The sequence below is a fragment of the Myotis brandtii genome, unplaced genomic scaffold (genome assembly GCF_000412655.1).
Source record: "Myotis brandtii unplaced genomic scaffold, ASM41265v1 scaffold344, whole genome shotgun sequence".
Classification (NCBI taxonomy): Eukaryota; Metazoa; Chordata; class Mammalia; order Chiroptera; family Vespertilionidae; genus Myotis; species Myotis brandtii.
The window spans coordinates 8,225,706-8,238,739 of NW_005363247.1; the positions used below are offsets into that span (position 1 = coordinate 8,225,706).

Here is a 13,034-nt window from a genome sequence, read left to right on the forward strand (position 1 = left end):
CAGGTACATGCCCTTGACCGGAATCGAACCCGGGACCCTTCAGTCCCCAGGCCGACGCTCTATCCACTGAGCCAAACCGGTTCGGCCACACACTTTTTATTATATTCCGAAATATATGCAGGCTTGGCTTCTTTTCCCTCTGTTCTCTCTCTCCTCCCCACTTTTTCTCCTCCCTCCCTCCATCTTTCCCTCCCTCCCTCCATCTGTTTCCTAATACATCCCTCTTTCTTTTTTTCTTTCTACTGCTATATTGGCTTCTAACTGCTTCAAATTCATCTGATATTCAAGGTCCTCTTATAAATTAGACTATATTTCTAATTGCTCCAGTGTGAATTCTTCAAATTTTATACCTCATTCTGATAGGTAGGTAGGTAGGTAGGTAGGTAGATAGACAGACAGATAGAATTGAGAAACTTTTTTTGCTTTTTATCTACATGTTAGGAAGCAACATGGTTCATCATGGAATGTGGAGTCTACAAATCTTTCCTCTGCAGTTTACTAGCTGTATGCCCTTGGCAGATTGCTCTGTGATCCTCTCTAAACCTTACCTTCCACAACTCTAGTACTATATTGCCTGACTAGCCTGTTCTCTCAAACAGATAGAATTGAAAAACTTTTTTTGCTTTTTATCTACATGTTAGGAAGCAACATGGTTCATCATGGAATGTGGAGTCTACAAATCTTTCCTCTGCAGTTTACTAGCTGTATGCCCTTGGCAGATTGCTCTGTGATCCTCTCTAAACCTTACCTTCCACAACTCTAGTACTATATTGCCTGACTAGCCTGTTCTCTCAAGGATTACATTTTTTTAAATTCCTGTAAAATGTTCAGTACCTCGCAGATAGTAATACACACACTCTCACACACATGTGTGTGTGCAGAAAGTACAGTCTCTTTTTTTGCATATGCAAACATTATGAATTCCTTGTATGTCTGTAAATATGAATAACCTTTATTATTTTTAATGCTACCCAGTAGTAAATGTGTTTTGAAAAATTTAACATTATATGAATAAACAATTTTTATTAATTTGATATCTTTTTAGTGAGAAATGGAGAAGAATCTAACATGCATGGAGTTACACTTTTTATTTTCTAAATCTAATGAGGGGGAGGCATTAGCCCTGTGTTGCTGATGAAGAAACAGTGTCACAGAGAAGTTTAGTAGTTGACTCAAAATTATATAGCCAGCAAGTGATAATCAGAATTGTACTGTCCACTACAGTATGCTGCCTCTTACACCAAATGACTTAAATAACTTCTGTAGGTATGGTGACCAGAAATTCAGACTTGGAGTCTACCAAAGGAGTTTTGTTATTTTAAAATGTGACAGTGTCTAGGATGGTTTCTGTTTTGTAATATTTGACATTAGGCCTATTTCACAAGATACAGGAATAAGGCAGTAGGGCTTTGCTTACTAATCAGTCTTACCAAACAACTAAAAATGTCAGAATTGGCTGTAGATTATTAAATATATCGTGTTCAGTGGTAGAGACTAATATGTTGTCAAAGGCCCAGGGAAAGAGGAACATTTGTTTTATTATTTCTGTCCATTCTCCAGTGTTCAGGAATGCCAGAATTATGTAGGACATTCCAGGCCAGTTTTAAAATACACTGCTTTTATCTGTTTGTCTTGAGGTTTTTGTTTTGTTTTATTTTTCCCATTGCCTGACTTTGTTTTTACCATAGGCAGGTCTAATTAGTAGAATCAGAATTCAGTGGTGGTTAGTCAGATGTGGACTATTTAACATTTGAACAGAACCTTCAACAGCATTATTCATATGAAGTTATAATTTTAATTTATTCATATTCAGTCAGGAACATGGCTTAGTTCCAAATTTCTGCTAAAGCATTTCCACCTCAAGTATCTCTCCACCAGCCAGGGACATAGTTTATAATTTATATCTTTCTCCTGAAGTCCAATCTAATTAGTTATTCTGGATAGACTTGATACTGGTTTTTTTTGTTGTTGTTGTTGTTTTTAGGAATATATATGTATTTTTTTATGTGTTCAGCTATCTGTTTAGGAAAGCTGGTATTCTTTTAGGAGGCGGCTATATTATTATCCTTTTGGGTGGGGAATGAGGTTTAGTTCTGGTTTTGTTTTTGTTTTATCTATTTTTTGCTTTTATTAAATTAAGGGACAGATTAAGTTAAACCTAACAAATCCGTTACTCCTCAGTCTAAGAACCCTTTGCTCTGAGTCTTTAGTGGAGTCTTTTTTAGAAATCTCCTAAAGGTCTTCGCAAAAAATCTTGCAAGAAAGGTTTTAAGTTGTTAAGTCTTAAGGCCTGAGTGCCAGTTGAGTTCCATTTAGCAGTATTTAGCATGCAAGACCAGAATGCTGGTCAACACTTTCTTTGTTAAACTAAATTGCCCTTTTTGTTTAACTTCTCACTGCTTCTGTTGCTCCTAAAAGAAGCTTGATCTTAGTTATAAGGACCAGACAATTTATCTCTATTGAGCACTCATAGCACATATTCTTTTAAGGAAAAAGAAAAGAAGTAAAAATATACCAAAGTACCTTTTTTCCTAATTACTGTATACCAGAAATGGGACTAAGTGGGTCTTGTGGTCAGAGTTCAGTTTTATGTAAACTCCCCCTTCCCCTTACTTTTCCTCGGAGGAAAGATGCTTTTCACGTACAGTGATGGAAGTGGCCAAATGGTGTGCCTGGCAAGAGGATGTTTAGGAGGAATCTGGGTGATATTGGGATAGCATCTTCTAGATGATTGCATCAATTATAACATAAAATATGTATGTTTGGAAAGAACAGGCAGAGAGAATAAAGACACCTCAAATTCCAAGTGATCTTGATACAATCATTTATAATAACACACTTTAAAAGAATATGTCAAGCTTTTTAATTTTTTTAGCAATAACACTTATTTCTTCAGAGGGGAAAGGATGCAGGAAGGGCACTTGTCAGCAGCATGAGCTTGTGTTCCCTTGGCAGGTAGTGACTGAATTCAATAAGCTGTGGTCATAGTCCTATACCAAGGGCTGCAGATGGTAGAGTGCTGGGCTGGTGAAGTACTCTTGGCCGCATGCTGTGGGAGGTTACAGTTCTTCCATAGTTACTTTAGAAAGCAACACATTTTTAATTGGCTAACTCTAGTTCTAGACCAGGGGTGGGCAAACTTTTTGACTCGAGGGCCACAATGGGTTCTTAAGCTGGACCGGAGGGCCAGAACCAAAGCATGGATGGAGTGTTTGTGTGAACTAATATAAATTCAAAGTAAACATCATTACATAAAAGGGTACGGTCTTTTTTTTTTTTTTTAGTTTTATTCATTTCAAATGGGCCGGATCCGCCCCGTGGGCCGTAGTTTGCCCACGGCTGTTCTAGACACTTCATTCTTCCAGTAATTTGCCACAAATTTCTAGTCACACATATTTTTCCCATTTCTGATGGAACTCTATTAGTAGTAATGATAATAACTACCATTTATTGAACCCTTATATTGTGTCAGGTACTATTCTAAGTTCTATAAATGTATTAGCTCATTTAATCCTCACAGCTGCCCTGTGAGTGTAGGAGCTACTTGTATCGCCATCTATACTAATAATAGAGGAATATGCAAATTGTTCGGGACACCATCACAGTAACAACCGAACAGCAGGCTGAGTGGGGTGACAAGGCCAGCAGGGGGGTTAGTGAGGAACAACCAAACAACCGAACAGCAGGCTGTGTGGGGCGACCAGGCTGGCAGGGGGTCAGTTGGGGGTGATCAGGCTGGCAGGAGGGCAGTTGGGGGTGACCAGGCCGGCAGGGGTGGGGGCAGTTAGGGGTGACCAGGCCAGGGTGGGGGGCAGTTAGGGGCGATCAGGCTGGCAGGCAGAGATGGTTAGGAGTGATCAGGCTGGCAGGGGACCAGTTAGGGGCAATCAGGCAGGTAGGCAGGTGAGCAGTTAGGAGCCAGCAGTCCCAGATTGTGAGAGGGATGTCCAACTGCCGGTTTAGGCCCGTTTCCACATGCGGCTCTTTGGCCCCTTGAGTGTGGCTCTTCCTAAGCCTTAGGAGTACCCTAATTAAGTTAATAACAATTTACCTACCTATATAGTTTTAAAAATTTGGCTCTTAAAAGAAATTTCAATCATTGTACTGTTGATATTTGGCTCTGTTGACTAATGAGTTTGCTGACCACTGCCCCTCTAGTTTCATAGATAAAGATATTGAGTCATACAACTAGCAGAGATTTGAACCTGTCACTCTAACTACAGAGCCTATACATTTGACGCCATGTGTCCTTCATGTTTCTGTGATTAATGCATATGGCTCTATAGACTGAAGCCCCACATAAAGGGAATTATGGCTTAAATCTATTTGACCTCTTAGAAATAGTTAACAGGTTTTCAGTCCTTTAATGGGAGACTAAAATTAATTTAAAATGAGAATTCACCAAATGATGAATTACTTATTGTCTCCATTTCCCACCTGATGAAATCTTTATTTTGAGGTTTTTATTTTCTGCCATGTCTTGTCCACATTCCCTTTTCCAGGGGAGTATAGAGGTTTTTGTTTTTTTCCAATCAATTAAAAAACAGTAAATATTGCTTTTAAAAAACCCATTGCTTTTAACATAATGGTTTACATTTTGTCTTTTGATACTTATTGAATAATATGTTTACAGTTAGTCACATCGTATGTGTTTAACTTATGCACTTAGAAAAAGAGAGAAAGAATAACAATTTAAGTAATGTGGTTGATTGCATCTGCCATCCCCCTGAGCGAGCATGTGCCCTGGAGTGAATGGGGAATGGGGGCATGAATTTATCATCCCCTTAAGTTGGCTTTAGTTACTATGTGCCACTCATGGAGTGTTTCACTCTTCTGGGCGTGATTATTTTTTTATACAATGTGGTCTATTTTTTATACAACTGGAAAAGAGCAAGCCCTCCCAAGGCTGGAAGGAAAACTGGCTGTGCCTTACTGAAAGAGAATGTGTTGGTTTATAGTTTTTTTTTCTAGGGTAAGTTCAACAAATGTGCAATTTCTGCCTTACGTGTTTATTTTAGAACTAACTCACTCTTAAGATGCGATTCCTCTGTATCGAGTGCCTGCCTGCTCAATGCCAGGCACTGTGATAGGTATCAAAAGAATTAAAATTTGGTTTTGTCCTTTAAATAATTCACAACCTTGATAGCTCATAAGCAAGGGAGGGTAACTATAGGTAATGGGGAGGAAGAACAGAGTATTGTAAAATTAAATGGGCAAATGCTTATAAATTGCTGTAATCTGACCCAAAATAGTTTATTTTGGATGTTATGTTAACTTTTTAAAAAAGGAATTGTTAAGGTTTATTTTTTTTTAACATCTTTGTATGCCTGGAAGTGATTTGCTAAACTCTGTGGGTGCTAAAAGAACTGTAAGCAAGGATTTTTGTCCTGAAAAATCTTGTAACTCTCTGCAGTTTCATGTATGCCAATCTTGACAGCGTTCACCTGAATAATGATTTATACCTGGCCTTACATCATACATAATGTTTCTTTCTAGGTTTCTATATATTCTATACCAGAAAAGATTGGCCAAGTTCACCATGCCTTGGAAACAACTGTGAAGCTTCTTGAGTTTTTTCAAAACTACTTTGAAATTCAATACTCACTTAAGAAATTGGGTAAGAATCAAACAGTGCCTCTGATTTTCGTTACCATTATAACCTAGAATCATTTTGAAAATGTTTTTTAGATAGAGCTCTTGCCAAAGTTATTATAAAAGAAAACCAAGAAACACAGTTAATGACTTAAAAATTGTTTGTATTTAAGATCATTTAGATTTCATGAGTGTATCTGAATGTGGAGCTTCAAGTTTATGGGGCTGTTGCAAAGGTGCTGTGTAAGTGGGAATGCACTTAGGGCTTAGTCTGGAGTCTAACTGATTCTAACTTCCTAAAAAGTTCTTGATTCAGATAATAAAAACTGAGTAATGGGCCTGGGCCGTGTGGCTCAGTGGTTAAGCTTCGACCTATGAACCAGGAGGTCACCGTTCAATTCCCTGGCAGGACACATGCCCAGGTTGTGGGGTCGATCCCCAATAGAGGGTGTGCAGGAGGTAGCAGATCAATGATTCTCTCTCATCATTGATGTTTCTATCTCTCTCCCCCTCTCTCTTCCTCTCTGAAATCAATAAAAATATATTTTAAAAAACTGAGTAATGAAAGCTCTGGAAAGCAAGAGCATTTCAGTGCTCTTCAGCATGGAGGACACATGCCCAGGTTGCGGGGTCGATCCCCAATAGAGGGTGTGCAGGAGGTAGCAGATCAATGATTCTCTCTCATCATTGATGTTTCTATCTCTCTCCCCCTCTCTCTTCCTCTCTGAAATCAATAAAAATATATTTTAAAAAACTGAGTAATGAAAGCTCTGGAAAGCAAGAGCATTTCAGTGCTCTTCAGCATGGAGCTGGTTCTGGGTAGAAGAGAGTTGGCCCCGCCCATTGTGAAGGAATTAGGTATCTCTTCTTTGCTAAGGAGCAGAGGAACAGTGATTCTACAGGGGTTTTATCAGGTTTTCATCAGCTGACCTAAGGTGAGGAGTAAACAGGGCTAGAGTAAGGAACATTCCATTTGTTAGGAGTATAAAATGAACTCTGCCTCCTGATCCACAGTGATAAAACAGTGGGTGAACTGTTTTGATTTAACCAGGAAGTACCTCAAATGAGGGAAAGTTGATTACTTTTTTCCCGTTATGTCCAGATTTGGTGGCCATTCCTGACTTTGAAGCAGGAGCAATGGAAAATTGGGGTCTGCTCACCTTCCGAGAAGAGACACTTCTGTGTGACAATAATACTTCTTCAGCAGCAGACAGAAAACTGGTTACTAAAGTCATCGCTCATGAGCTGGCCCATCAGGTATTAGCAACCAAGGCCGTTTTATCTCATACCTGTGGTCTATTCCATATTCTAGAACAGTGATGGCGAACCTTTTGAGCTCGGCATGTCAGCATTTTGAAAAACCCTAACTTAACTCTGGTGCCGTGTCACATATAGAAATTTTTTGATATTTGCAACTATAGTAAAACAAAGACTTATATTTTTGATATTTATTTTATATATTTAAATGCCATTTAACAAAGAAAAATCAACCAAAAAAATGAGTTCGTGTGTCACCTCTGACACGCGTGTCATAGGTTCGCCATCACTGTTCTAGAGTGTTAGAATAAGTTTAGATGCTAATAATAATCTAGCTGTTTATTGTAGTATTGCTTTCATAAGAAAATGATGCTTTTGAACACAAACAATTTCAGATGAAAATGCCATCTAATATTTGTATAGGACTTTACAGTTTATAAAACATGGTCACATGTATGATCTCACTTTTCATAACTGCTGTAGGGCAGGTGAAAATCCCACTTACAGATGTGGAAATGGGACTTACCATAAGTAAATGACTTGCTCAGAGTCACACAGCTAATGAGTGGCAGCACTGGGTCCTAAAGTAGCACTATCTCATCAAGATCTCTCTTTCCCCCACAACACACAGCTGTTTGCCACTGACAAATGCCAGCTGCTCAGTATAGCTTTGTGGGGATACATCTTTTTCCTAAGTTGCACTCTCACAACACTTGAACTATAGTTGTCATCACTAGATTTATTTTTTCTCTCTTGCTAGAACTGGACTTTTTTTTAAATTAATTTGAAAGAGGAAGGACACTCTTTGTATGCCATGGAGAAAAAGCAAGAAAATTGTACGGGTACATGAACCTCCCTCTGTCTTCCCCAGCACCTGTCTCTCTTGTATCCTTGATGAGGTGCTCATCAGTGTTGGGTATGCTTTAGGGGTGTCATGTGGGAGGATGTGGAAGAAGAGTAGAACATGCTCTGGGCTGTTTACTCCCTGTTCAAACTCAACCTGAGCACGACTGTGTAGCCCTTCTGAAGACTTCAGTACAAGCAGGCATATGAAGCGTATACTCACTTACTATTATGGTGTTAGGCCTGTAGACAAGGGGTCTTTTAGGGGCTTTCCTATGGATCTGTTATTTCTGGGGCCTCCCACCATTACTTGGGGAGTATTTCTCTGTTAGTTTGTCTTTAGGACTTAGAAATCATCTTTGTCTGAAACAGGCTTTAGGATATCTTTGAAATACATATTCTGGTAATTCAAAAGTGTTTTGTTTCAGTATCTAGTAACCTTATTGTTTTACTGCTGGTTTGAGTCAAGCCTTAGGCCACACTGACTATTGCATGCCTATCACCACACTTTATTTCAGGCATTTTTTGAGACATTTTTAAAAAGAGTCTTCTTTCATTGTTTCCTTCTTACTTCCTCCTCATAGAAGAACGCATTTAAGATCTTTCTGATTTCATTTATTTACATGCATACCAACTTGCTTGAGGAATGTTGTTTGAATTCTGTTTTGAGTTGTGTAAATACTGTCCTCAACTTGGGTAACTGAGGAGAAATTTGAAGTATGGACTCTCTAACTATAGGAAATTGTCACACAGAAATTTACTTTTTAGTTGTCATGGGTGGTTGTAGCTACAACAGAAAAGAATCTTACTAGATATTAGAAAGTAGAAGAATTTCATTATCTAGGAAATCTCATTTTTAATGAGTTGTCTAAAAACTGTTATTTTACCTAATATGTAACATTTGTTAAATTGAAAAATATGCTAATTGCATATGTCTTGCTTGTTTTCTCATTCAATTAAGGTAAAATGTTAAAATTTTTATTTTACTTGTAAAGTAAATTTACACAGCTTTTATAAGTCTTTAATTTGAATATAGTTTATTTTAACTATAATGACTGTATTTTTATGTAATTATAATCTAGTTATAGGTGATAAACCTAACAATTCAATTATTAGAACATTCTTGAGAATGTAACTATTGTGTTGGTTAATAGTTTATTTTCCCCACAGTGGTTTGGTAATCTGGTAACAATGCAGTGGTGGAACGATCTATGGCTAAATGAAGGTTTGGCTACTTTCATGGAGTATTTCTCTTTGGAAAAAATATTCCAAAAGCTCTCCAGTGTAAGTACAGTGTTTTTTTTGTTTTTTGCCTACTATGAGTGCTAAGGGAGGAAAGACTCAAATCATACTCGCCATGTGTTTTCTATGCATTTGCAGAAATGAAACTATTTCTAGAAAGAAACAATAAAATTGGCCTCTGTTACTTAAATCTGTACCTCTTGAGATCTGACAATGGAAGTTATGCTTTTATTTACTGACATATTTCATTGAAAGCTAAAAGTATGTGAAATTATTTTACATTTTGTTATTAGGATAAATATTTTAAATTGATTTGCTACATTTTATTTTCAAAAGTAGTGATTCTTCTGCTTGAAGGAATTTAGATATAATTGAAAGGCCTTTTTTTCAAAACAAAACATTTTATCCTGTTCATAAAGAAAGAAAAAAATTAAGATATTTTGTAGCAATACTGTCTGTTATCACTCTGATCATACTTATAACAGTGATACAGAAAAATAATTTTCCCTTTTTAGATACAAACCATATTCTGTTCCTTTTCAAACACTTGGAACACTCTTTTGTTATAGAGAGCATAGTAATGCTGCCACTTTATTAGACTCTTTGGAGATGTTTGCCATCCTTAGAAATATTTTGACACACTAGGTTATGATATGACAGTTATTGCCAAATAATTCAAGCAATAGGTGGGAAAGTATAAAGATCCCTTTCAATCCTAAAATTCTGTAACTTTCTATTAAATTTCCTGGCTATATGACCCAAGACTTCTTTAAAACAGGAATATTCTTAGAGCTTTCAATGTGAAATTTTTGTGTAGGGCCTATTCAAAAATTTCAAATGGCACAGAATGAACTCATCTTTAGTTAGAAGACTAAACAAGATACTTTAAATCTGTGTATGCTCCTTAATTAAGCAGTGAGATTCACAGTTTCACCACTTGGTGGTGCCCAGAATGTTTAAAGCTTCTAATATATATTCTAAGGGAGCTCATCTCCTGAGCTTTCAAAGAATTCTTTCTGTTTAAGAGTTATATTTTATTTCAAATGAAGCCCAGTTAAAGGAAATGTATATTATCTTAACAGAAAAGTTGGACTGTATATCATAAATTGGCTTAAGGATGACTTTTTATTTTAAATTTTTATTTTTTAATTTCAGATTTTTATTTTTGTTTTTTAATTTTAGATTTTATTTTTAAAATATACACTAAACTTCTTATACTGTTCATCTTGAATAGCAGGATTTGGCATTTTTTTTGTTGATTTAGTAAAAGAATCTTAATTTATCCTTATACTGTTGTTGCATAGGAAACACTGTTTTCCATGTGGCCAGGAGGTTATAATTTTATCTTTAAATTTAAGGAATATGTGTGAATATTACACTTGCTATATTTTGCAAAAGCTTATGTTCTGAAGTTGAGTAAATCTGGTTATTTTTTTAATAATGTCCTTAAGCAGTAGTCTAATTTATATAAATAATTGCTATACATGCTTTTGCCTTTGATGCTGTTCATGATTTCCTAACCTGTCTCATTTTTTACTAGTATGAAGATTTCTTAGATGCTCGATTTAAAACCATGAAGAAAGATTCCTTGAATTCATCTCATCCAATATCATCATCTGTTCAGTCTTCAGAACAGATTGAAGAAATGTTTGATGCTCTCTCCTATTTTAAGGTATTACTATGCACATTAGTACCTGGAGTAGGTTTCAAATTAATTTCATATGTGAACAAGCTACATGGTTTAGATTGTTATAAAAACTAAATGAGTATTATTTTCAGGCATCCTGTTAAAATTTAAGATCTTTGCTTCTATTTAAATTTTGAACTTAACTTTTTCTGGGTTGTTCTTTTTTTTTTTCTCTGTCTCGTTTAAGTTCTCTGACTAGTATTCTGGGCATTTAACTAGATCTTATAGCAATATATCTTTTAAAGTTGGTTCATTCTTTAGATCTGTAGGTAGAATATGTCCAGGGAGGATTCTAAGCAAGCCTTTGGATGTGTGATTCAGGATTGAGGTATATTCCAAAGTCAGAATTTCCAAAACAAGTCAGCAAACAGATATTAAATAAATTGAAGTTCAGGAGATTCCAAGATGTCTACTGAGTAGGTGGAAGCTACTCTCACCTCCTCCGGCACCAGACCAGATTTACAGGTAAATTGTAGAGCTGTCAACCTGAATAACCAACTGAAGAACAGCTGAATAGGTGTATTATAACCAAGGATTTACAGAAGAAGCTGCATAAAGATTGGTAGAAGAGGAGATGCTGCAGCTGAGAAGCCGCAGGGATATCTTGGCTGCAAACATCCCCCTGAAGAGTGTGGGGTCTCAGTCCCATGCCGGGATCCCCAGCCCAGAGCATCAGAGCTGGGAAGAGAAGCCTGCATAGCATCTGGCAGTAAAAATCAGTGGGGACTGTCTTCCTGGAAGAGGAGGGCATCTTCTAGAAACCCTGGTGTTCTTTTAAAGGGCCAACACACAGGATCTTGCTTTCAGACACTCACCTGGGGCTCCAGTAGAGGGAAGATGACTCAGGGCTGAGGGAACCATAAAGAGAAGATCTGGGTGGCATGGCCCTGAGCAGAGATCTGGGAGGTCCAGCCACTGAGGTCCCTGTGCTAAGTCCCTATCCCACACCGCACTCTGGCGCCATCTTCCCAGGGTCCAGCACTCCTATTCCTGCAGCACCAGCCTGTGGAGTGCACTAACCCAGACTTCCAACTACCAGCGACACCTCCCTACCAAGCTTGTGTCCTGAGGAGGGGTCTGTGGGCAGCATACAACAGGGAACTTTGATGTGCTCTTTTTCTGGAGAAGCAGTTGCCAGTCATTGAGCCATGTGGCTTTGGAACAGGGCTTAGTCTTGCCCCCCTCCCGCAGCCTCAGCTGCCACCACCCTCAACAGGAGACTCTTTTGATCTGTCCTCCTGGGTCCTGGTGGCCCTGCCTGACTGAGCTCAGTTCCACAGACAGACGGGGAAGGGAGTGCTGCTCAGAGCTGGGACCTTTGGAGCCTGTCTCCCACCAAAGCTCTTGTCTGGGACTCTGTGGGGCGCAGGGTCGTGTGCCTGCAGAGTGGGAGGAAGGAGACGTGTTTGCCCACCTCCTGCAGGAGTGGTGGGCACCAGCCCCGACAGGAGACTCATTTGATCTGTCTTCCCAAGTCCATGTCATCAAGAAACTCAAAGTTTAGGTGGTGGGTACTTGTGAAGCAATAAGAGATAATATGTGCTAAAGGAATGGTAGAGTATTTTTGCCTGGGATTATGAAGATAGATTTTTTGGAGGAAAATGGAATTTATTGTAAAGGTCAATCCCATAGAATTTGCTAATGGATTACATGTGGAATATAAGTGAGGCATCAAGGATGACTTCAAGATTTTGCCTAAACAACTGGAGAAATGGAATTATTATTTGCTGCATTGGGGGAAACTATTGGAGGAGTAGATTTGGGAAAAGAAGAAAATTAAAAGTTCAGTTTTTGAGATATGAAGCAGGCATTTGGGTGTGAGTCTAGAATTCAGAGGGAAAGTCTGGTTAGAGATCAACTATAAATTTGAGAGCAACTGGAAGAAAATTTGGAGAGAGAGAAGAAAAGAGATCTGAAGATTAAATGCCAGGGAACATCCAAATTTAGTCCTTGGGAAAGTGAGGAGGAACCAGCAAAAGAGACTGAGGTTTAGCCAGTGAATAGGGGGGAAATCTAGAGTGGTGTTCCAAGGCCAAGTACAGAAGGCCTTCAGGAGGAGTGGTTGATAGCAAAAGCCACTTATTAGTGCTTGATAAGTTGAGCCACGGAATTGACATTGGTTTGACACTATGAAGTTCACCTTGAAGAAACCTTGATAAAATATTTCCAGTGGAGTGATGATTGGAAGATGGCTCAAGAGAAAATGGGAAGAGAGCAAATGGAGATGGCAAATGCAGGCATCTATTTCGAGGAGTTTACTAAAAAGCGAGAACAAGAGGTAACTAGAGGAGACCTGAGGTTAAGGAAAGGAAGGACATCTTTTATTTGTTTAAAATGAGGAATGTTACAGAGTCTGTGGGTTTAATGGAAAAGTTACAGTAGAGAGGGAAAGTAGGTGATATAGGAGAGAAGG

The 13,034-nt window shown here is 38.2% G+C and overlaps 1 protein-coding gene across 1 annotated transcript in view; it reads left to right on the forward strand.

Moving 5' to 3' along the window:
- LNPEP (leucyl/cystinyl aminopeptidase) overlaps positions 1 to 13,034 on the forward strand; it is a 58,871-nt gene that overhangs the window by 12,907 nt on the left and 32,930 nt on the right. Inside the window, exons 4-7 of the mRNA XM_005871527.2 lie at positions 5,497 to 5,617; positions 6,695 to 6,849; positions 8,863 to 8,976; positions 10,475 to 10,606. Of these exons, the coding sequence (XP_005871589.1) occupies positions 5,497 to 5,617; positions 6,695 to 6,849; positions 8,863 to 8,976; positions 10,475 to 10,606 (522 nt within the window). The remainder of the gene's footprint in view (positions 1 to 5,496; positions 5,618 to 6,694; positions 6,850 to 8,862; positions 8,977 to 10,474; positions 10,607 to 13,034) is intronic.